Source organism: Calidris pugnax, unplaced genomic scaffold (genome assembly GCF_001431845.1).
Source record: "Calidris pugnax isolate Ruff unplaced genomic scaffold, ASM143184v1 scaffold41, whole genome shotgun sequence".
Taxonomy (NCBI): domain Eukaryota; kingdom Metazoa; phylum Chordata; class Aves; order Charadriiformes; family Scolopacidae; genus Calidris; species Calidris pugnax.
In genome coordinates, this window is record NW_015094509.1 from 10,373,410 (window position 1) to 10,395,038 (window position 21,629).

General features: G+C 37.4%; 2 protein-coding genes across 5 annotated transcripts in view; one reads left to right on the forward strand and one right to left on the reverse strand.

Moving 5' to 3' along the window:
• The window catches only part of SPAG1 (sperm associated antigen 1), a 37,825-nt gene extending 21,038 nt beyond the window's left edge, over nucleotides 1-16,787 (forward strand). Inside the window, exons 13-19 of the mRNA XM_014965169.1 lie at nucleotides 1,812-1,964; nucleotides 6,284-6,459; nucleotides 9,120-9,261; nucleotides 10,174-10,300; nucleotides 13,578-13,742; nucleotides 15,052-15,402; nucleotides 15,555-16,787. Of these exons, the coding sequence (XP_014820655.1) occupies nucleotides 1,812-1,964; nucleotides 6,284-6,459; nucleotides 9,120-9,261; nucleotides 10,174-10,300; nucleotides 13,578-13,742; nucleotides 15,052-15,402; nucleotides 15,555-15,686 (1,246 nt within the window). The 3' untranslated portion in view covers nucleotides 15,687-16,787. The remainder of the gene's footprint in view (nucleotides 1-1,811; nucleotides 1,965-6,283; nucleotides 6,460-9,119; nucleotides 9,262-10,173; nucleotides 10,301-13,577; nucleotides 13,743-15,051; nucleotides 15,403-15,554) is intronic.
• Nucleotides 16,788-18,328: 1,541 nt separating this feature from the next.
• RNF19A (ring finger protein 19A, RBR E3 ubiquitin protein ligase) overlaps nucleotides 18,329-21,629 on the reverse strand; it is a 59,536-nt gene continuing 56,235 nt past the window's right edge. For all 4 annotated transcript variants that reach the window (XM_014965624.1, XM_014965622.1, XM_014965625.1 and 1 more), the window contains 2 exons: nucleotides 20,912-21,055; nucleotides 18,329-20,571 (listed from right to left, as the gene is read on the reverse strand). In XM_014965624.1, the coding sequence (XP_014821110.1) occupies nucleotides 19,881-20,571; nucleotides 20,912-21,055 (835 nt within the window). In that variant the 3' untranslated portion in view covers nucleotides 18,329-19,880. The remainder of the gene's footprint in view (nucleotides 20,572-20,911; nucleotides 21,056-21,629) is intronic.

A 21,629-nucleotide genomic window follows, 5' to 3' on the forward strand; every position in this document is an offset into this window, starting at 1 on the left:
TTGTCTCTTGCTGAGTTTTAGCTATTTAGGGCTTAGAAGTGTATCAAAACCATTCTGCTGGATCTCTCTGTCTCAAGACACTGATTTGGAGTGTCTTTGATTCTTGTTACAGAGAGTGAAATAGGACTCCTGTGCACTAATGCTGTTTTATTGAGCACAGTGATGTGGTTTGGTCCCTGGCTGTATTATCTTTGCATTCTACCCTGGAAATGTAGTTTTCCATTCCCACTGATGTTATTCTTCAAGTAGTTTCGTCTTCCCTGAATTTATTTATGGTTGTTTTTTTCTTAATTCTTGATGTTAGAAGAATATAAATGCAATTTCAGGTTCCTGAGTTACAGAATGTCAAGCATTTTTGCAGAGGTTTTGTAGGAGCTATGATGTTGTGCACTGTTGTATTTTTCCAATGCATTCAGCCACATAAAGAGAAATGGACTGTTGGAAGTATTTATGAAATGGAAATTGGAAATGTTTATTCTAGGAATCATTGTTTCTCTAGCTTTAGGGGAGGAGTAGTGCTGCAAAGCCAGTTTACAGCAAAGGCAGCCAACTGCCTCCTGGGCTCATAAACAGGAGCACAGCCGGTGGATTGAGGAAAGGGTTGTCCCTTGCACTCAGCACTTGTGAGACAACATCTATGGTGACTGTGCCGGTTTTTGGCTTCCCAGTACAAGAAAGATTGTGATCAACTGGAATGAGTTCAGTGAAGTGTCACCAAGATAGTTGTGAACTCTGGAGCACTTGCCTGGAGAAGAGAGGCCAAGGGAGCTGGGTTTGTCCAGCCTGGAGCAGAATGGCTTCCAGGAGACCTAACAGCAGCCTGCCAGTACCTTTGAGGAGATTATCCAGACATCCTGGCTCTTTCTGGCAGTGCATTGTGGAAGGACAAGAGACAACAGCCAAAATTGAACCATACAAGATTTGGGCTGTGTATTAGGAGAAACCCTTTCCCCAAGAACAGTGGGGGGCATTGCAACAGGTTGCCCGTCGATGATGTGAAGAGATTGCCTTGGAGGTTTTGAAGGCCCAACTGGATAAAGCCCTAAGCAACCTTGTCTGATCTCAGAGCTAACCCTGTCTGTAGCAGAAGTTTGGACTAGGGATCTCTCAGCCTGAAGTACTTTATGATTCCATGAAATTGAATTGACTAGACTCATCTTAATTTCAATATTTCAAAATTTATCTCTTTCTTTAGGAAGAATCACTGATTAATAAAAGGTAGTTTCTAATAAATAATGCCTTTGTGCCCACTTTTTAATATTGCTGGAAAAGTGTGTGGTGTTTGGAAGGAGTACTGATTGCACAGTGTCAGGGATTGAGCTCAGTGTTTGTTGACCAGGCAGACAATCAGAAGACTAAACAAATACAGACAAAAACCTAAAAGCCAAAAAAAGACAGGTGTATATTCATGTCTTACTAAATGTATTTTTACGTGCAAACTTCTGTGGAAGGAAAAACTGAAAATCATGTAGGCAAAAGCACCATAGGCATGACTTAGGAAAAATAATTTTTCCTCTTAACAGCTGCCATTACATTAGCCATCTTTCTTGGTCATGAAAGCAGTTTTCCAAATGGAAGATAAGGATTTAAGTAGAATAAGTTGTAGTAAAAGCATTCACAATTTCATAACTGCATGTCATTTAGGGTATTAATATAAACCACTTAGTCCCATTTGCCTTGGTTATGTTACTGTAAGGCCCATCTGAAATTCTGAAGTTGTTAAATATAGTTGTGTATATCATAAACCAGTTTTATTAATACTATTTAAGTTTCTCAGTCTCAATCCTGCATTTTTCTTTTGATTTCTCCAGAGCTCTGGAGCTTCAGCCATTTTCCCTTAAGCCTCTTCTACGACGAGCGATGGCAAATGAGTCTATGGAGCGGTATCGACAGGCATACGTTGATTATAAAATAGTCCTACAAATAGACAGCAGCATCCAAGCAGCGAATGATAGTGCTAATAGGTAACTCCACTTACAGTTTTTCTGATAATTCATCCAAATAGAAAAGTAGAATTGAATTCTGTTTGCTTTACATGCTCCCTCTGTTCAGTATCTCTGAGGCAGGGCTGTCACAGCTAGTGAGACTGGCTGTTTCAATTAGTTGTTTCCTCGTAGCTTCATGTTTTCCTCTGCCAGCAGTAGGTCACTTTCTGTTTTAAAAATGTAATATTTTAAAGGCTTTTTTTACTGGTTCTTCGGCTTGTTTTCTTTCTGAACTTGTATGTGATACCATGTAAAGTAATATTTAATTTTCTCTGACATTTCTGTTTCCTTCTCATATTAGCAGTCTTCCTCTAGCAGTTGGAGATTTATAAGTGTGAAACCTTCTGCATGCTGTAGTTGTATAAACACTGAAGTAGCTTGATACAATGCTTGGCTTCAAGGCTTAGAGGTGTAAAAAATACAATTGAGTATTATTTTTAAATTAAGTGTTAATACTTCCAACGTTAATTCTTGCTGCCAAGAAGCATCCCAATTCCTATAATTGTATTTTAACAGCATAAAATTAGCGTATGCACGCTATTGTGTTCACATTAACATGTAGTAAGTACTTAAATGTGTGAATGATAGGATTTTCCATTTCCTTTTTCTTTCCTTTTATCTTTTAATGGGCAAAAAAAGTATTCATGAAAGCAGACCAGCCATTAATCATTGAGCAGCAAACCACGTGCAGGCGACTGTTAGCAATGGAATCTAGTAACTTTTTTTTTTTTAGGCAAGGCTATGAGCACTTCCCTTAGTACATCATTAAAAAGTCCATAATATCTTTAAATTCTGTGTATTTGACCAGAGATGGCCAAAGGAGATCACAACACTTTATCATCTCCTCTTAGAAGTCTTATTTTTGATAACGCAACAAATTGTGACTGATCTCCTGTATCTATGGAGATAATAGAGCACTTGGATTGGTGAGAGAACTGCTCATCCTGGTGTCTGTGTGATTAGGATACTTTTTTTGAACCTTCTTGGCTTATTTTATCTGCAAATACTCTTCTCATATTTCTCCTTGACTTGTAACTTGCTTAGTAATAAGCTTTTTCCCTTTTTTCCCTTAACACTCTTCCTTTTCTCCTCTCTAGGCCTTCCTTATGTTTTTAGCTTCACTGCTCATAACTCTTTCCTCCCTGGCAACCCATCACCTTATTTCAGCTGCTTCTTCCTTCTTCTCTTCTGCTGGTAATTCATTTTTGCTTGCAAATTCTTAGTTTCTAAAGCATAGACCTCCCACGTAATTGAAGTTTTACTATAATTTATTTTTTAATATTTTATCATTTATGAATTAAGCTGAAATTGTTTACCGAAGTATTCATTTCCAAAAGAACAAACTTTTTAAAAAATGAATTTTAACAAAAAATGTTAGTTCCTTTATTGCCTTTTAGCTGAAAGGGACAACCCCAAAATGTAATTTAATTTTTTTTTTTATACTAGGAATATAGGGTCTTAACAACCTGCTTTTATTGGAGATTTCTTTGGTTTTAATTTCCTGTGGGAAGTTGCATGGTGATGTGTGGGAAGCCGACAGGAAACACTCATTATCCTACTTTTGTCTAAGGGTTTGACAAATTGTGTTAAGGCTTGTCTTTCTGTACTTACCTAACTAAGCAGGCTTTCCAAAAATCTTAGAATCAAATGAGTGTTCAGTCTAATATTTCTAATAGTTCTTATGTAAAAGACAAGTAGAATTTTTAATATAAAGCCTTTACCTGATAATATAAAGCCTTTACTTCATCATTTTGCAATCAGAAGGAAATAATCAGGAATGTAAGTACGTATTTTTGTGAAAAGTCAACTGAAAACAAGTATAAACAGTCATTTGAGTGTTTATCATGTTGATTTGATGATGCTGAATTATGTTTTTGGTTATCCTGAGGTGATTTTTAGATAAATTGGAAGGAGTGTTCTTTTAATGGTGTGTGCCAAGTCACAGGAGAATGCATTTCAAGCATGCTTTTAATTAGCGGCACTTTTCCTACCGTTGTGAACATCAATGAATTTCCTACTTTGTGTATTTTAATTTCTTCTTGAGTGTTCTGTTATTTGCCATTAGAAATACAGAAGCTCTATTTGGGGAAACATGTTTATGCATTTCCATTTACTAAATTGGAGTTTCATTCCAGTTGTCTCAACTCGCTTAACATCAGTTCACAAGCTGCATTAGATAGGTTGGAAGCTTTTGGTCCAAAGACCAATATGAGTATTGTACTGTGCAGAGAAATTTGTGATAAACTCCAAAACTGCAGGATTGTTGAGCCTAGTTAGGGCATGTGTGGTGGTGACTAAGTATATTTGTCCCAGTTTTATCATGAGATACCTGTGGTTTTTAAACTAACCATGGCACACAGGTAGGCATTTTTGCAAAAGGCTGTGCTTAGATTATTATATTACAAGAAGTTGATTAATCTGTTTATATTCATCTGCTTACATTGATGAATGAGACCAGGTTTTTTCTCCAAATTTTTAAACCCATTATGATAAATGGAGTAAAATTAAACGGAGAGTCAGTGGGATCATGGTTTACTGTAGAATTATTCTGCTACTTTCAATGAGAAATACCTAAATGGAATAAATTGGCTTTTTAATAGGAAGTGCACAGTTTTGTTCTCTAATAAAATAACCTGAGTAAAACTTAGGGCTGTTTAATTTATGATGGTGTGCCACATTTTTATTAACAATTCAGACTGTCATTAAAAAACCCTAAAGTTTTAGTATAAATAGAGCAAAAAAGGACTTGAACAAGCTGCTTTGTTGGTGCATGTTGATACATGTGGAGGAGAGCCCCTGGAGGGGCATATGCAGCTAACGCATGCAAAAATATTCTTCTTATTCACTTAGAAAACAAATAAGGCAACTAGATAATACTAGGAAATATGATGTTCTGTGTGTGAAGAAACTTACTTTCAGTTAAAAAAATATAAGAAATGGTATGTTCCACGCAGCATTATGTGATACATAAAATCACACATTATATAGCTCTACAAACGACCTTTGTAGTCTGTATTGTTAGTTAAACTATTACGGTAATGTCTGTTTTAGAATAAAGAAGATTAGAACAGGTGCTGCTTCCTGTATTGTTTTTTCTATCAGACCCTAATGGGGAAAAAAATTTGGTCCTGAGTGCTCTGACTGTGTCGCCATAGTATTATACTGAGGCTTCAATTTGTTTGTTTTATAACTGTGATTCAAATATTTTAAAAAACAGAACTAAGCAAGTTTTGGGTAATTTTTGCTCATTCTGTCTCATTCTTCATGTGACAATAATCATAATCAAGGTTCTTGATTATTTATTTTTTTAATGTGTACATAGAAATGCACCTAAAATGCAAATTCCAGGTTTGTTGGCTCTAGCATCAATGTGACTTGGTTTATGACTCAATTCAGAATTTTCCTTTGGTAAAGTAGATATAAGACTTACTATCAGGTGAACTCAACTCAAGCTCATTGTGAGATCAGAAGATGTTTATCTCACTATTAATTGATTAATATTTGTTTGGGTTTTTTTTTTAAAAAAAAAAAAACTGCAAAAATTGTAATGGAAGCATGAAGTCTTGTATGGATTTGCTGATTCTGTACTTGGGGCCCTCTCCAAAACGTACCACAGCAATGAGGAGCTCCCACTTGAATGGATTTTGGATTGAACTTCACATGTATGGAAATAGTTCACCTATAAATAGATGTATATTGGTTTAGGAAAGATTAAACGGTTTTTATATATTTTCTTAGCATTATTAAATGTGGATAAAGAGTGAGTGATTGGCAAATTTCTGACTGTTCTATAAAATGCAACTTAATACCTACTTTTTGACCAGCGTTGGTTATTTAGAGAATTGTTGTGTAAGAGGTTTCATTTGACATTGGCAAATTTAAGTACCACACTTTGAGGATATTGTAATCTATATTTGTTACAAATAACATCTATGAACAACTGAGAAAAGTAAACAAAATAAATAAATCCATTTTTTTCCCTATTTCATTATTGCATGGGCTAAGCAGCATTTACAGCTTAGTTGCAGAATCAGTCATTTGCTAAATATTTACAGATCATGCTGAAGTCAGCTTTGTGTCTTCCAAATAAGTACTCTAAAAAGTGGAAAAAGTCTAAGTCTTAATTGAGTGCAATACCATTGACTGATGTGACAATCTTTTTTTAAATTAATCCTAAGGATAATGGGTCAGTTGTTTTTTGAAAAATTGGAACGCTGCATTATTTAATTTAGGTGTAAGTTTTTAAAGTGTGAGTTAAAGATATGAAAAGTCATGTTGGTGGGGCTTTTCTCTTTCAGAATAACAAAGACTTTGATAGATCAGGATGGTCCCAGTTGGAGGGAGAAACTACCACCAATTCCAGTTGTCCCAGTTGCTGCTCAGCAACACCGGTGGGATGGAGGAAACTTCACTTCAGAGAATAAGCCAAAAAGTACTACAGATATCAACAGAGAAGAACAGTTGCAGATGGATCGTATGTATAACTAATGCAAATGTATATACAAAAGACAAAATTATTTTAATTGAAAAATGGAATACTATTTAATAATGTCAAAGAAGCTGCTTTAGAAAATATATTAGAGACCCTTGTGAAAAGCTCTTAGGTGATGGTCATTTACATGATTGGGTTTAATGTGCTTTATGGAGCACATATGGAGTTATTTTATTAAGTAAATTTTTTTAAGCCAAGTGATGTGGTTTGCAGCATGCAATTTCTGAAGTTATGTAAAATAAAAGAAAATACAGCAGAAATACTCACCAGCAGTATATTGAGGCCTATCACAAGTATCAGTAGTTTCCCTGACATCATACTACAGTTATAACACAATTTTCTACAGAAGAACCCCACCACCCAAACACCCAACCTCAGTAGCATAATCAGATGCATAATCTGTAGCTGTCATTCAATTTTTTATGAAAGCATTACTCAGCTCTTCAGAACAGAAAGGGTGGACTTGCGGGTGACTAGTAGTTAGTGAACAACACTCCTGATTTTTAAATTTTTTTTATGCTGGATTCTGACTTTCTCAGCAGCCATTTGGTAGTCAACTTTCACAGATGTTAGTTCTGGACTTGTTTACGCATAAGCTCTGACTCCTTAACTCCATTAGGATGCTTTCTTCCTCGTGACTTTTTTCCCTTCATTACAGTTTCCATTTTTTTACTCCGGTAAATCAGGAGAAGGAACCTTTCTGATTCAGTTTTTATTGACATTGAACATTCTTTTTGTAAAGGCCTTAACTGTATGATTTTTTTCTTTTATTCAATTATTAATTGTTTCCCCTTTGAGTTTATTTCAATGTAAAGAAGAGTAGTGCTGAAGATAACCTCCCCTCAATTAACACAGGGAAGGCTGCAATGCGTAACTGTGTTGCTGGCCGCATACGCAGCAGTGATAGGGTTATCTGTCCGTCGTTGCTGTCTTCCAGATAATATTGAATTTATTTGTATCTGATGTAAAATGACTTAGAAATATGTGTGTTTAAGAGAATTGGACATTTTTCTCAAAAATAAGACGTTGTTCTAGAAACTTTTAATAGTGTGGTTTATATACAATTTGAATAGTAATTCATACTAAACTTTGGTCATGCTGCAGAGAATTATTTTTCATTTAAGAAACCTGACGCATGTTGATGTATAATTTAAGCTTAATTAAATTGATAAAAATTTTACTCTATTTTTTAAAATGTGCATTTGCAAGTATTTTCATTACAGTTGTTGTCAGTACATGCCATTAGTGGTACATCCCTCTTAAATCCAATTGCTGCCCAGTCCTTAACTTTTGGGTTTAACTGAAGTAGAAAACTGCTTTTTGCAGAGTAGTTGCTATTAAACATAAATTCTTCACTTGAAAAGTGCTTTTTTGTTGTACTGACTATATTCCAGGCTTTTCCAGTTGTTATGGAATACAACTTGTTGGATTTTTACTTCAATGTGTAACCAACCTATTTGACTCCTGAGAACACTAGTGATCGTGTTTAGCCTCTTACAGAAGTTAATGAAACTGATCATTGCTGTCTTCATTAAGCATGCTCTTAGGCTGTGCAGTCATTTTTCTTCACTGGTGCCAGAGGCGTGCCAGCAGTAATGTTCAGCCAGTAGCTAAATCTTACTGGTTTCTTTGCAAGAACTGTTGGTTTTTGTGTGTTACAACTTGAGTTATAATTTAGTTGTGTGTTTTGCATACATCTGGTCTGATTTCATGTTATGTAATTTTTTTCCCTGAGTCCACATGTAGTTTTCTGGCATAGGAGACTGCCCTGTTTTTATAAAAGAACCCACCAAGTTTAATTATTGGCTAAGTCACCTGGGTATATACAGTGTTTAAAACCTAAAGCTTGGCAAGGGGCTCATACTCTTTAGCAAGGTACAAACAGTAGAATTTTCATTATGATTTACTTAGAGCTATGTTGCTAATTATTGTTTGCTCACAACAGAGACACAAAACTGCAATCAGGGTTGGTTTTCCACTGCAAACATAGCTAAAAATTGTAGTCTAACCCAGAAGCAACAATGCAACAGAGGATGTGAAGTTTAGAAGGAAAGACAATTGTGGAAGAACACAATGTTAATTAAAAAAGTATAGTTAGGTGTTTTCAGGTTCCTCAAAGCATCTTTTATAAATAGTTATTTACAGAATATTACTGATGTATCACTAACAACCCCTACTGATGTGATGAGTTGTTTGTCAGATTAGTATAGTAGTTGTGATACGTGGTTGCTCGCAGAAAGAATGCTAGATCAAATTATGGCCACCTTGTTGTGCTGGTGAAGGTCTATTAGGCCTTTAATCCTGCTGATTAAATCTCCACCATTGTTAATAAAACTGGTGTCAGGTATGTGGAGGTACATAGTCCAGAAGGAGGTGAAAGAGTAGAGCTGGCTGTTGCATTCCCATTATTTTCAGCAAAATAGTTACCCTGGGGCATGGGGAAGTACGTGTTGTGCCAGATGTAGATGTGGCAGTTTACACAGTTCTTAGAGCAGCGGGGAGATCGGGGGCAGAAATGGCAGTGTGTGGACTGATAAAGATACTCCAGTTGTCTGGCTTTTATTCTTAGTCTGGGTAGATTATTCAGCTACCCTTAATGAACTGACCTTCTTACGTAACACTGTGATCCTTTTGTCATGTAGGTGAGAAAGCTGAGGAGGAGTTCAAGACGTTAAAAAATGAAGGGAATGATTTTGTAAAAAAGGGTAAATATGAAGAAGCTGTAAATAAATACAGCGAATGCATGAAGTTAAATACCGAGGAATGTGCGATCTACACTAACAGGTAAAAATGTAAAATCTAACCCCACTTTCTGGGATAACAATAGTTATATTTTCTCACTGCAAATACAGATTTCACATTCCTTCAGTTACTTTTGTAAAAAAATGATTTATTATTTTTTTTCTACTTGATGAGTGTATCTAACAGCAAAATTGATTTTTTGTTAAACTGCGTTATTTTCCAATGAGAGTAAGTATTAATGTCAGTGTTATGTATCTTAAAATCATTATATAGGTAGAGTAAGCAATAGTAAAAGTTAGATTTAGTATAACATGTTGCAGCATTTTTTCGGAATACTGGTATGACTTTAATTACTGCTACTGCACTTTAGTTTTTATCTCAAATATGAAGAGTAGTAATTCAGAGAATATGTACATTTTGAGAGAGTAAAAGTAGGTACAGGGTCATGCAACAGCATTATTTTAAAGGTTGACCTAATTCTGCAGCGTAGTTCTTTATTCTGTAATCTTATCAGCTTTCACAAACTAAGAAGGATTTGATTAGGCCAGAACTTGAATAGGAGACTTCCAAGTAATAATTAGGTGCAGAAAGCAGTATTGCTTGTTTAATCTAGAGCACTTTTTTTTACCCAGAATGGCTGTATAAAATCAATTACTATATCAGCTACTATACTCTCATATTATACTAACATAGGCTCTGCTTTTAAAATACTTAAATATCTGCCTAACTTCAAGCATTAGTCATACTTGGAATTTTGGCTTTTAGTGCAGGAATTGGCACTCTCTAAATCTGTCCAGTGATGTTACGTACTGGTTTTTATGTACTTTAAAAAATACCACGTTGAGACTGAATTGTGTGAAGTATTTTAATTAGCATTTATGAGTCAGATACTGTTGGCACTACAGCGCTGTAGAATTTACTTATATTGCAGTGTATTCTGTTTTTCTGTGTTAGAGCTCTCTGTTACTTGAAACTGTATAAATATGAAGAGGCTAAGCAAGATTGTGATCATGTTCTTCAGATAGAAGATTCTAATATTAAAGCTTTTTATAGAAGAGCACTAGCGTACAAAGGATTACAGGTGAGGAAAAAGAACATGGCAGGTATTAAGCACTTCTAAACTTGCTTATCCTCTTCAAAGGCAATCAGGTAGTTGCAGTCAATGGGTGAATACAAAAAAGTATGCACTGATGATGATTTACTACTTTGTAGAGCATTAGGCATACTTAAAATACTGTATAAATATTTTTGCAACTTAAAAACCTGCATATATTGATTTGTAATAATTTGAGAGAATACAAGAATATTGGAATAAGTGAGGTTTTACTGGAGATGGGTTAAGCAAGTTTCAGCTCTTTTCTAATATTCTTCTGGGTATCCCAGCCTGTTTTATCTGTCAGGGTTTTTACTAGATCTTTGCAGATGACAAATGGATTCTCTCCAAGTCTGTCTTCATCTGTCCAAACTACAGTCCCAAGCTGTCTTTTGGCATCTGCTCATATTTGAGTGCTTGTCATATTGAACCAGGGTATTAATTATTTTTATTCTCTCACTCTTCCTTCTCCAAACACATTACAAACCTTTGTCAGTAATCTCCTTTCTCACTCTGCTGACAGTGTTGGTAGCCAGCCTCTCCCTTTCTGTCTACGTGGTGGTGGTGGTTTTGGTGCTGTGCTCATCTTACACACTGCCTTTTGAGTATCCTTCTACCTGATCATCATAAATGCAGACTTATATTGCTCATATCCATCCTGAATGTGACTGCAAATCTTGTATTCCATCACTTGATGGAATGTTGTTCCTTTTGTCCATCCCTCTGTTCGTTCCCCTTCTTCAGTGATGTTAATTAGCCTCTAAACTTCATAATTCTTTCATAGCAATCCTTACCCTACCTGTCAGCTTGTACCTGTTACTGAATTAAGAGCTTCACATTTTTGTTGGCTCATGAGGGCAGCTATCATAATCTATTTTGTAATAAATCTTATAAGTGTCTGTCTTTAAACAAGCATCTTAAGCAGTTTCTCCCATGTTCTTCTTTGCAACTGGAGGTGATCACTCCAGGCATCAGTCAAGTTTCAGCAGTGTCCATCAAATGAATACTTACCTCAGACCTCCATTATGTTTGATGCCTTCACAAAAAATGACCTGACTGTCTCTCAGCTTACAAATCACCCGAGGAGAACCTGTTTGTGCTTAGGCTGTTCTCATCCAATGTTATAATTCCAAATGCAAGTCATAGGATCTTTCATTTGGGATAAAGCTGTTCCTCTGTCACAGTAGCTATGAAATTTTGAAAGTTGGCTTTGATTAATTTTCAAAGAAGGTGAAAAGTCTTAGTATTGTCTAAAATATTTTCTGTAACTGTACCAAGCTACCTGGTATTAATCATCTGTAACCTTATGTTGTTGAAGGTGATAAAAAAATGGATAAATATGAACAAAGGTACGTAGTGGTTCTACCAGTCAAAAAAGGGAGTTACACACTAGTGAAGAATGTCAAGAATTGGAGAAATAACTTCTGTTTTTTTGAATATCTGAGGAAAAAATGATATTCTTGTTATTATTGAAGACATAACCACATTGGTCATGGATTCCTGCAGAACAGTCTGATCTGGAGACTCACAAAATGTTTCGTTGTGGTTGGATTTAATGCCTTCATTATTGCTAATTCCAGGGATGAAGGTTATTCGTAAAACCAGAAAAAGCAACAAAAGTGATTTGAGGTTGACAAATGACTCTGTAATGAAAAATTTTAAGAGCTAAAAGCATGTAGTTTGGCAAAGTCCTAACTAAACTGGGAAGTGTTACTTGTATATAAATACCCAGATATTTAACCACAAAAGCTGCAGTGCAATTTAATGTAATACATTAAGGTTTTTTAAGAGATTTACGGAGATGTAGTTAAGGGAAGATCAGGAAAAAAATCATGGTTGTGTGATGAATTAGGTCTGTAACATAGGACATGGGACCCCAGACTGCATCTGCTACAGCTGATGCTCCAGTCTCTTGCTTTGGGTACAACCATCTTGTGTGATTTCTGTTGAGAAGTCGGTCAGGCTGCGACTTTAAATCCAGGAGGGTTGTTTGTTTGCTGACCTTGTGATGGTTTTCAGAAGTCTGTTCCTGAATCTCATTTCTCTGCAGTTTTGAATCTTCACATCTGTAATTCAAATGGTTCAGCTTAATTAGTAGCTGTTTTCTGATGAAAGCAGTCTGCCCCCTTTCTGCATTCATTTGGTAGGGCTAAATAATTCTAGTTCTCTTCCTCTTCTTTCATGACACAGCGGACTTCAGTTCACTTACAGAGGTACTGCAATGTCTCTGCACCTTGAATCCTGGTAATCAGTATTGAACAAAATATTCCGTGTAGGAAAGAGAACACGAGTGACTTGTACACTTGCTTTTATTACATTTGAGATGCTGAGGAAATACCTCAGCTGGTACATCAGGAATTTTTTTCATGATAATATGAATGACTTAACAGTAATGCTATGATACTGCTTGGGAACAGAAGAAATATTAGGTCCATCACACAAAAAAATCATGTTGATCTTTTATTGTCTGCATGGTCTTCTGTTCACTGCTAGATTTCATCCTTATTTTTGATACTCCAGCCCTCAGGTTGGCTTGATTTTTCTATGTGATATTCCAGTCTTCCTCAGAATTGATGCAATTAACTTTGTCTCTCCAGAAAATTTAGTCTTAAAAAATCATAATTCCTAACGTCAAAATCTTAAAGAAAAACATTAAAACAGATGGCAAGACTGACTATCAAGGAACTGTGACCTAATGCCACTGTCGCTGTGTTTGGCTTTCTAATCCTGTTTATTCCAGAGTTTGTAACATAATCCCAATCTTCTCAGGTATTACCAAAAATTTCCCTTCTCAAACTGTAAGAGCTGATCTGTGGGATTGAAGCCCATGAAGATTAGGCATATTTTTAATTTTAAGATGAATTTAATTCTCTTTTATTGGCAAAGCAAGTATGCAGACTGTTGATCAACTCGCATTATGTGAGTCTTGCGGAAGTGTTACACTGTAAGCAATTATGCTTAAAGCAGCAATCTTCAATTATCTATTCTCTGACAAAGGATTCTGTTTCTCAGAATAAATTATTTCATATTACGTATTTAATACGGAAGTATTTAGTTGCAAAGCACTAACTGAAACTCAGCTTCTACTTCCTTTTTTCCCCTCTAATGAAATTACACTGTCTGTATTTAGATTATTTTTGTGTGCTTAATGTCAAGATACTAGCATTATTCTTTTTTTTTAATTCTAAAGAACAGTATGGTAGTTCACTTGTATTTTTCTAATGGTGTGCTTACGAAAAAAATAATTTTTCCTTTTTACTTACAGAATTATCAAGCCAGCCTTGATGATTTCAACAGAGTGCTTCTAATAGATCCAGATGTTCTTGAAGCAAAGAAGGAACTAGAGGAGGTGACGCAGCTGCTGAACCTCGACAGCGGTGCTGTGCCTGGCAGCCCACAAAAGCCAAGGAAGAAGATCACCATACAAGAGGTAAACCTGTTCCTTTTTAAAAGCAGGCAGCACAGCAGGCACACATGTTAAGAGGTAGTACTAAAACTTTTGCTTTGCACTTCTTAGCTTAATTTTTTAGGGGTGGGATTGTATTTTTCATGTTATTTTGAGGGTATATTGGAGGATTCTTCCGTATGTGTTCAGCATCCATTACATTCTGTAGTAAAGCTTGGGCTGCTTTGAAGTGTATTCAGAACCACAGCAGAAACAGAAAACAGTACATTTAGATTGCAGTAAACTTGAGGATATGCTCCTTGTAGACAAAAACTGCTTAGACTCTGAAATACCTTGTTTAGGGAATGTGTCTGTCAAATAGCAATTTTGCTTTTAAAGTCTGTGCTGTGCGGGCAGCCTCTGGGGCTGTGCTGGCAGAGGTTGGCTCTTGTGCTGGTAGGGAAGTTACTGCTGTGAAGAATGAAATCCTGCCTTAAAGAGCAAGAGTATGGGTAATACATCTCTAGGATCTTAGAAAAGAAATATGTGCTGTAGTGTTAGGTCCTGGATCAGAATGTTAGCCTTGCAGAGTCCGGGGTGAAATTAGGCGATGAAAGGATTTTCTGTCATCTGATAGTTTTGGATTGTAGCTTTGCTGCTCCTTTAAGAATATTTTTTTTCCTTTTCATTTTAAAATATATAGTTAAAGGGGATAGTTACCACTCCATAGAGTAATACTGTAATTTGATAATGTAATTTCAAGATGGTGGTACAACGGAAACTGCAATTATTAATGCAGAAACAGCTTGTTTTATTGAAACACTTCACATCGTCACGAGTTCAAGGGATTTTATGTAACTGGCATAAGCCGGGTGTAGTGTTAGTTAAGCTCCAAGCTGTGACAAACAAAGGGACCTGGGGAGAGTTTAGAGGAGGTTTGGGAAGTGACTGCATTGTTCAGAGACCAGCTGACTGCATTACTGGCAGCGGTGGTTTTTCCAGGGGTGGGACAGGAAGCTTTTGTTTGCTGTCATAATTACAGCTGCCCCCTTAGAGAGCCCTCCCTGTCTCAGCTGCTCTAGTAGGTAAGGTAGGGATCTGCTGTGAGATAGCTCTTGTGAAAACAGGCTGCAAAGAAGAGTAAGGAAAATTTTATGAGAAGCTGGGATTTTTCAGTATTATTCCATTTTAATTAAGTTCGATATCAGGAATGTAGGTGCCTTTCTTTCAGGAAGGGTAAAATGCTAACTTTAAGTTAGTGACATTATTGATGGCTATAGGCATGCAGATTATGAAGCTTCAGGTAATCTCTATGTCCACATTAATATGATTTGTTGCCGTTGTCTTTGTGAAGGTGACTGATGAACAGGAAGAGGGAGAGTTTGCTACATCAGAAGTGACTGATCATGTTGATTGTGAGAGTTTGCCACTGAAGAGCTCTGAGAAACTGCGTATTTCTGAACCTTCTAATCCTTACGACTTTGGTCAGATGATAAATGCAGTGAATACCACTAAGGATAAAGCCGCTTGTGCAGAACTTCTAACAATTACTGATCCAAAAAAAATGCCAGTGCTGTTAAGTAACAAACTCGAAGGAGAAATCTTTTTGATTTTTATCCAGTCATTGGAATATTACATCGTTGGAAAAGATCCTGGCCTTGCATATCAGCACCTTTTCTACTTGAGCAAAGCAGAAAGATTTAAGGTAAGAACTTAGATTGAATCCACACTTAAGGTGAACAGAAACCTAAAGGAAATTATCGTATCTTAAAAGGAAACAATACACTGATTTTGTATTTCTGTCAAATACTGATTTTCAATAAACCTGTGCTAATTATAAAACAATCTCTTTTTCAGGTGGTGCTGGCCCTTCTCAGCAAAAATGAGAAAGAACAGGTTCAGCAGCTGTTTGATTTACTTTCAGAAAATCAGAATCATCAGTACTCTCTGGACGATCTTGAGAGCCTTAAAAAGGTTTATGAACTTTAAGAAGTTAAAATGAGCAGGTTGCATGCACATGGTTCATGTTTATGAGACGGATGTGTGAACTCTGCAGACTTGCATGGGTTGAAGTGGGTCTTTATCCGGACTCTTAGAACGTTATTTTGTTTTGACAGCATATGCACATTTAAAACTTGCTGCTCTTTTTTTCTTGTAGTTGTATACATTTTTAATCTCTAGAATTTAATGCATGTCTTTGTGTTCAGTAATGGAGTTCACGTTATTTGGCATACTGATTTTATTTAGATTGTGTTGATTATATATATAAATATATTTTACATTATATATATATAATGTGAAATATCTTGATGGTACGATAGATAATACACTTTTAGGCATCACTTGTTATATCATTTTGTGAGTTGTATGTTCTTGTGATAAAGAAGTGTCTTCAAGAGAAACGGGTCAGTTAGCAATAGCTTTGCTAAAATGAGTTTACAAAAAGTATTAATGTTTTTCAGCTGAACTGCTAGAGGCCATCTGTGTCTTCACTGTCCCTGGCCTATACAAAACAGATTTAAATATTTTTGGTGCAATACAGCTTAGCAGCAAAGGTGAATGAATAATATATTAGCTTGCCATAGAACACTTTGAATCAAAATAATTAATTATTAAATAAATGGGTATATTTTTAAAATAATTAACAAGCGAGTAATTTCAGCACAGAGAGGATTATTTTTTTCCTGTGCAGGTGGAAGGCCTGCTGGTTTGCAGGGCTTTTGAGGTGACAGTGGCGAACAGGAGAAGTGGCTGCACTTAGCAATAAAAATATTTAACTCTTGGGTTTTGTAATCAGATTATTTAAAACACCAGCTATTTCTGTTTACAGACATATTTATAAAGCTAAAAGTAAAACCATTTTGTGGACCAGTATGATTTTTTTTTTATTTTATTTCAGGCAGTACTTCTGTTTTATATTTGATTCTGACAAAGCTCCTTTTTTGAAATGAAGCTTTTAAATTTTTCAAATACCCAAATGCCTTCTTTGCACATGTGATGTAGATGTATATTGAACTCACTAGCACTGCAGAAATACTAAGAATGTTGTTCTAATGAAAATTTTTCTCAGGTGTATATCAATTAAAAAAATAAAGTTTTTTTTTTTTTTTCTTGAAAAGTATGAGTATGGTTTCTCTTTTGTGGTTCTACACTCTTTAGGTTTATAGTCCTGATGTGGATTATGAGTTTTGGAATCCTAAGAAGGAGGCACTGTCAGTACAACTGATGGGTTTTGTTTTTTAAATGTCCTCTTTTTATGAGATTGTCACCTGTTCAAGAGAGATCCGTCGCTCATCTACTCTCTGTGTAACCAGTTGTGCTTCACCAACAGAGTGTCAGTTCCAGTCTTCGCTCTTCAGTTTTCTTCATGGGGAAAGGTACTCACCTAGAAGTAGTCCAGGGAAAAGCAGTCCAGGAATGTGCCTTTTCTTGTAATACCTTCCAGCTTGAATGTCGGCTGAAACACGGGTTCGCTCAGTTTGAGGTAAAAATGACAAAGCTCGGGAGATCAGGAAGCTGAAGTTACCCCTTGTGAGGACGTTCTAGCTGGAGAGCTGCAGCAGGGCCTGCAGGAGAAGCCATCACCCAGCCAGCAGGAGGGAGCTGGGCTCTACCCACCCGCGTCGGTGCCGTCAGCGGGAGATGCAGTAACAAACATCCCCCCATGTGACAGAATCAGCCCTTCACCGTGGGGTCACCCACCTTCTTGAAGCAAAGAGCTGCTTTTCATTTCTCGAAACCTCCAGTGCAATGGGGGCAAAGAACCTAAAAATCTTTCCCCTAACAACCTAAATCAAGCAAACTGTTATTAGGAAGTTATTTTTAAGTTCATTAAATCCAGTTAAGATTTTTCAAGCCATCTGCTTGGTTATCCCTGTAAAGCCTCGCTGCCGTTTCTAGGGTACATTACGTTTCATTCCTCCCATTGGAAATGGTATAAATAATGCTCTAATTGTAGCTTTAGAGCTGACCCAGCACAACAGTTACCACTTGTTAGTGACTCTGGTATGAATAGAGCTTACATACGGGTCTGGGATGAGGCAGATCCAGCTTCATCTTCTGTTCTGCATCCCCATCCGTCTTAGTTTCTTTCTTCGAGCCCGTCACGATGCAGGTGAGAAGCTGAGCCTAATGAACAGGCAGCTCAGCCAAACGCAAAATACCAAGTTGTTACCCAGAAATGCTGCAGTGTTTCAGAACAGACTTCTTATGGACCAGGTGAATCAAGAGAAGCATCACTTCAGACCGAGAAAGCAGAGTCTGATTTCAGCTCAGCAGCCTCAGCCTTCCCCTCCAGACCAGAGGGTGCAGTTGTGTCTAAGCAGCAATATGCTTATGCCAGAGCCACATCTGCTCAGAAAACCATCTACCCTCCCTGCCACAGAGGCAGCTGAGATTGCTGTTCTGCAAGACAAAATCAGGTTGAAGTCTTGTACAAAACACAACTAACTTTAGATCTTATATTTCAAAATAGCAGAGCATTTAACTTCCAAAGCACAGCTAACAAAATGGAAGTGCTTAAAGGCAACAGGAGCTGAGAGCAGTCAGCACCTCACAGGAAAAGAACCCTCTTCTGGGAACAGACATTTTCATAAGGCTACTCTGCAGAGTGAGCAAAGGGCCACTAGAAGTCAGTATTTAGACATTTATTTCAGATATGCAGTTTACACGCATATTATTGAGCCAAACTGAATTGCAAATATACAAATACTGTAACAAGCATTACCAAATAACGTAACTGGCACTAGTGTTATAAGCATATTACCGAAACTGGTGAGGATAAGTCATGGAAGAGGACTGCAGCTCATGGCATTTTCTTTTTACCCAACCAAACTTCCAGTAGCACCATAATGGCAATACATGAAACACAAGACAGAACATCGTTAACTGTTATTCTGATATTCACAATTTCTTTTTTTTTTTTCCCATTTTAGTGAATTACATAGCAAAAAAACGTTAACAGTGCAGGCGCTTTGGCCAACTTCAGCTTGTGTTCAGCTGTACATCTTCCCTATGCAAAAGAAAAAGAAAAAAGCCAGCATATTTGGAACCCACCTTTGCATTTGGGCGGTCATTGCACTGCACTTTGATTCTGGGACTGAAGATACGCACGTCTGGCAAAGAGATGTCACGTCCACTAAAGCCTGAGTGAGTCTTTGGTAGGCTAATACTTCAGTATTATTATACATTTATCTACCACAGTCATTTTATTCACTAGGATTTTCTTTTGTGATCCAAGGTGGCCAAAGAGGACATTCTGGAAAAACATTACAGTAAAATCCTCATACGACCAGGCACTTCAAACCCAGTCTTTTCCAAAGGCACCAAGAATTGATGGGGCACCGTTTTTTCCCCCCCCTAATGAAAGGTGACTGCATCTGTTTTGTACAATGCTTATAAATCACCGGATTGTTATTGTACAGTTTTTATACACTATATAGTAGCCTTTTCTGCTGCATGGTTGGTTGCATGAATAAATAAGTAACCCCACTGTTCTTCACAGGTGACGTCTCCGTTCCACCGTATACTAAGTACCAATTTCTTCGATTTCAAAATTGTGTAAAATGCCATAACCTTGCTCAAAGTGTACACACAAACTCTTCTGACACAGGCTACATCCATCTGAAATATGCGGCTCATTCTACATGCATTCTAAATACAGCGTGTCCAGTTAGGAAACAAAATGACCATTGCCAATATTCACTGTTGAAATAGGGTTGTAGAGGGCTCTGCAAAACTTTTGCTTCCCTTAAATAGAGTTCACACAAGAACGGTTTGAAGTCACTAACGCTCAGCTAACACCCAGTTATCCAAAACCCCATATTTTTCAAGTGAACACCGCAGGACATATTATTCATTTCAGCATTTAACATATTAAGAATTTACCAATTTTTATCTAAATACACCAAGTATATGCTTTCAAGCAAAGTTGTGGCAAAAATACAAAACATGGACGTATTTGTACTGCTGTAATGCACTTGGTTAAAGCCTTCATGTCTCTTCACACAGGTCTAAGATCCATATGAAGCATTTTGTCTTATCAGACCAGTATATATAAAACGCAGTTGTATCAAAACCTTGCTTCTGCTGGTCACCTGAAACTTACGGAAGCCGCATGTGAATCAACCAGCCTTCAGACAGGGTTCTTTAGTGGTAAATATATTTTTTGCAGCACTTACAGGCTTAAATCTCAGTCTGAATAGCAGTGCTTAATTCCGCAGCGTGTTGTGAATGGTTGTTGTTTGTTTCTTTCAGTGTTTCCCCACCACCTAGATCTCCCTCCGTGGCAGATCCGTTATTAGCGCTTTCCTCAGCGATGTAGCTCAGCTGTGGAACGTCAGTGCTGGGGGCTGGGGGAGCAGGCACAGGGATCCCACTGGGCTGGGGAGAGTTTTCCAAGCGATCGTTTTCCACCTCGGGGAGGACGCTGACCGTGGTGAAGCGCGTGTGATAGTCGCTGGAGCCGTGGCTACAGGAAGTTTTCATACTTTCCATATCTGAGCAACTGAACTCAGAGAAGTGACTCGAGTGAGAATCTGCTACAGACGGGATGCTGTCGCTCAGAGAGGGGGAGTCAAATTCACTGGAGTTTGTGCTTTGTTGTTCCAACAGCTGAGCATCCATGTCCTCTCTCGTCTCGTTTATCTTCATGCTACTCTTCTTCCTCAGCTTACCTTTACACTTTTTCCCCGCCGTTGTTTCTTTGGACCACTTGGTGGCGCCAGCTTTGCTCTCTGGCAAGCAGGCTGAGGAGCACCCGGCGTGACTGCGGCCCGCGGCGCTGCCGTCATCCACGCTGCTGCCGCCGCTGTTGTGCCTGAACTTGGCCGGCTTGGATTCGATATCCACTTGCACCTCCATGCTGTTGCCTTCCCTACAACGTGAAAGCATCCGTGAGTGTAAGTGGTCATCTCAGACGAGCCAGCTAACGCAGCAAAACAAACTCTCGCTGCTTTCCGAGATAGATAGCAAAAGAAAATTAAGAGATGTAACTTGCTTTAGAGAAGTTATGTGTTTAACCAAATAAACAGCCCAAAGAAAAACACCAAGTCTGAAAGACCTAACACTTCACATAGCCTTGGCAAAATCTAAGTTGTCACACAACTCAATTTGTAACAAAACCTGCAGTTTCAGAGTAGAACAGCTGAGGCACGCTTATAATACCCTTTAAGGCAAGGCTTATTCATCTTCTATTTTCACCGCGTTTCTCTTACCTGTCCAAAGGGATGTAGGAGTTCAGAATGGATCCTGCCATTGCTTTGGTACTGGCGTTGTCACTGACTGTTCCCAAGCTCACTGTGCCAGATTCTCCACTCAGACTGTATCGCTCTTTCTGCACATCTGCTTGTACTTCCAGTCTTGAAGAGAAAGAAAAAGAGTTGGATGTACTGCTACTACAGTTAAAGCACACGAGTTGAAAATTAGTGTCACCTCGAAGGGTTTCTCCACCCTTCAGTAGTAAGTTTATTAGTTACCCCGGTACAGATGTGCATATTTACCCCACTGAAACAGGTTCTCTCTTCCCACTGTCAAAAATGACTTTTTAAATAAAAAACCAAACCAAAACAAAAACACCCCAAAGCGAAACCAGATTAATTTCCCAACAAAGCAAAAAGTTGCGTGTTAAGCAGAGCTTCTGGATTCTTTCCTCCCTGAACTTTACAAAGAACAACTTCCAGGCTTAGCTGCAATTCTTTTGCAGCTAGTACTCTAAAAATGGAAAAAACAATCAGAAGGGTACATAAGTTCAAGACATGATAGTTTCCATGTTTCTCCAGTTGTAAAATTATTACTAATCAAACAACAGGCAGAGAACTGTGTCCTGTACTCTGCTTTATATTGTGTTGTTATCAACTGCAACAGGAATAATAGAAACCTGAGCAAACCTAAATTGGGCTGAACAGATAAGACAGAAATTGAATTATAATCTTT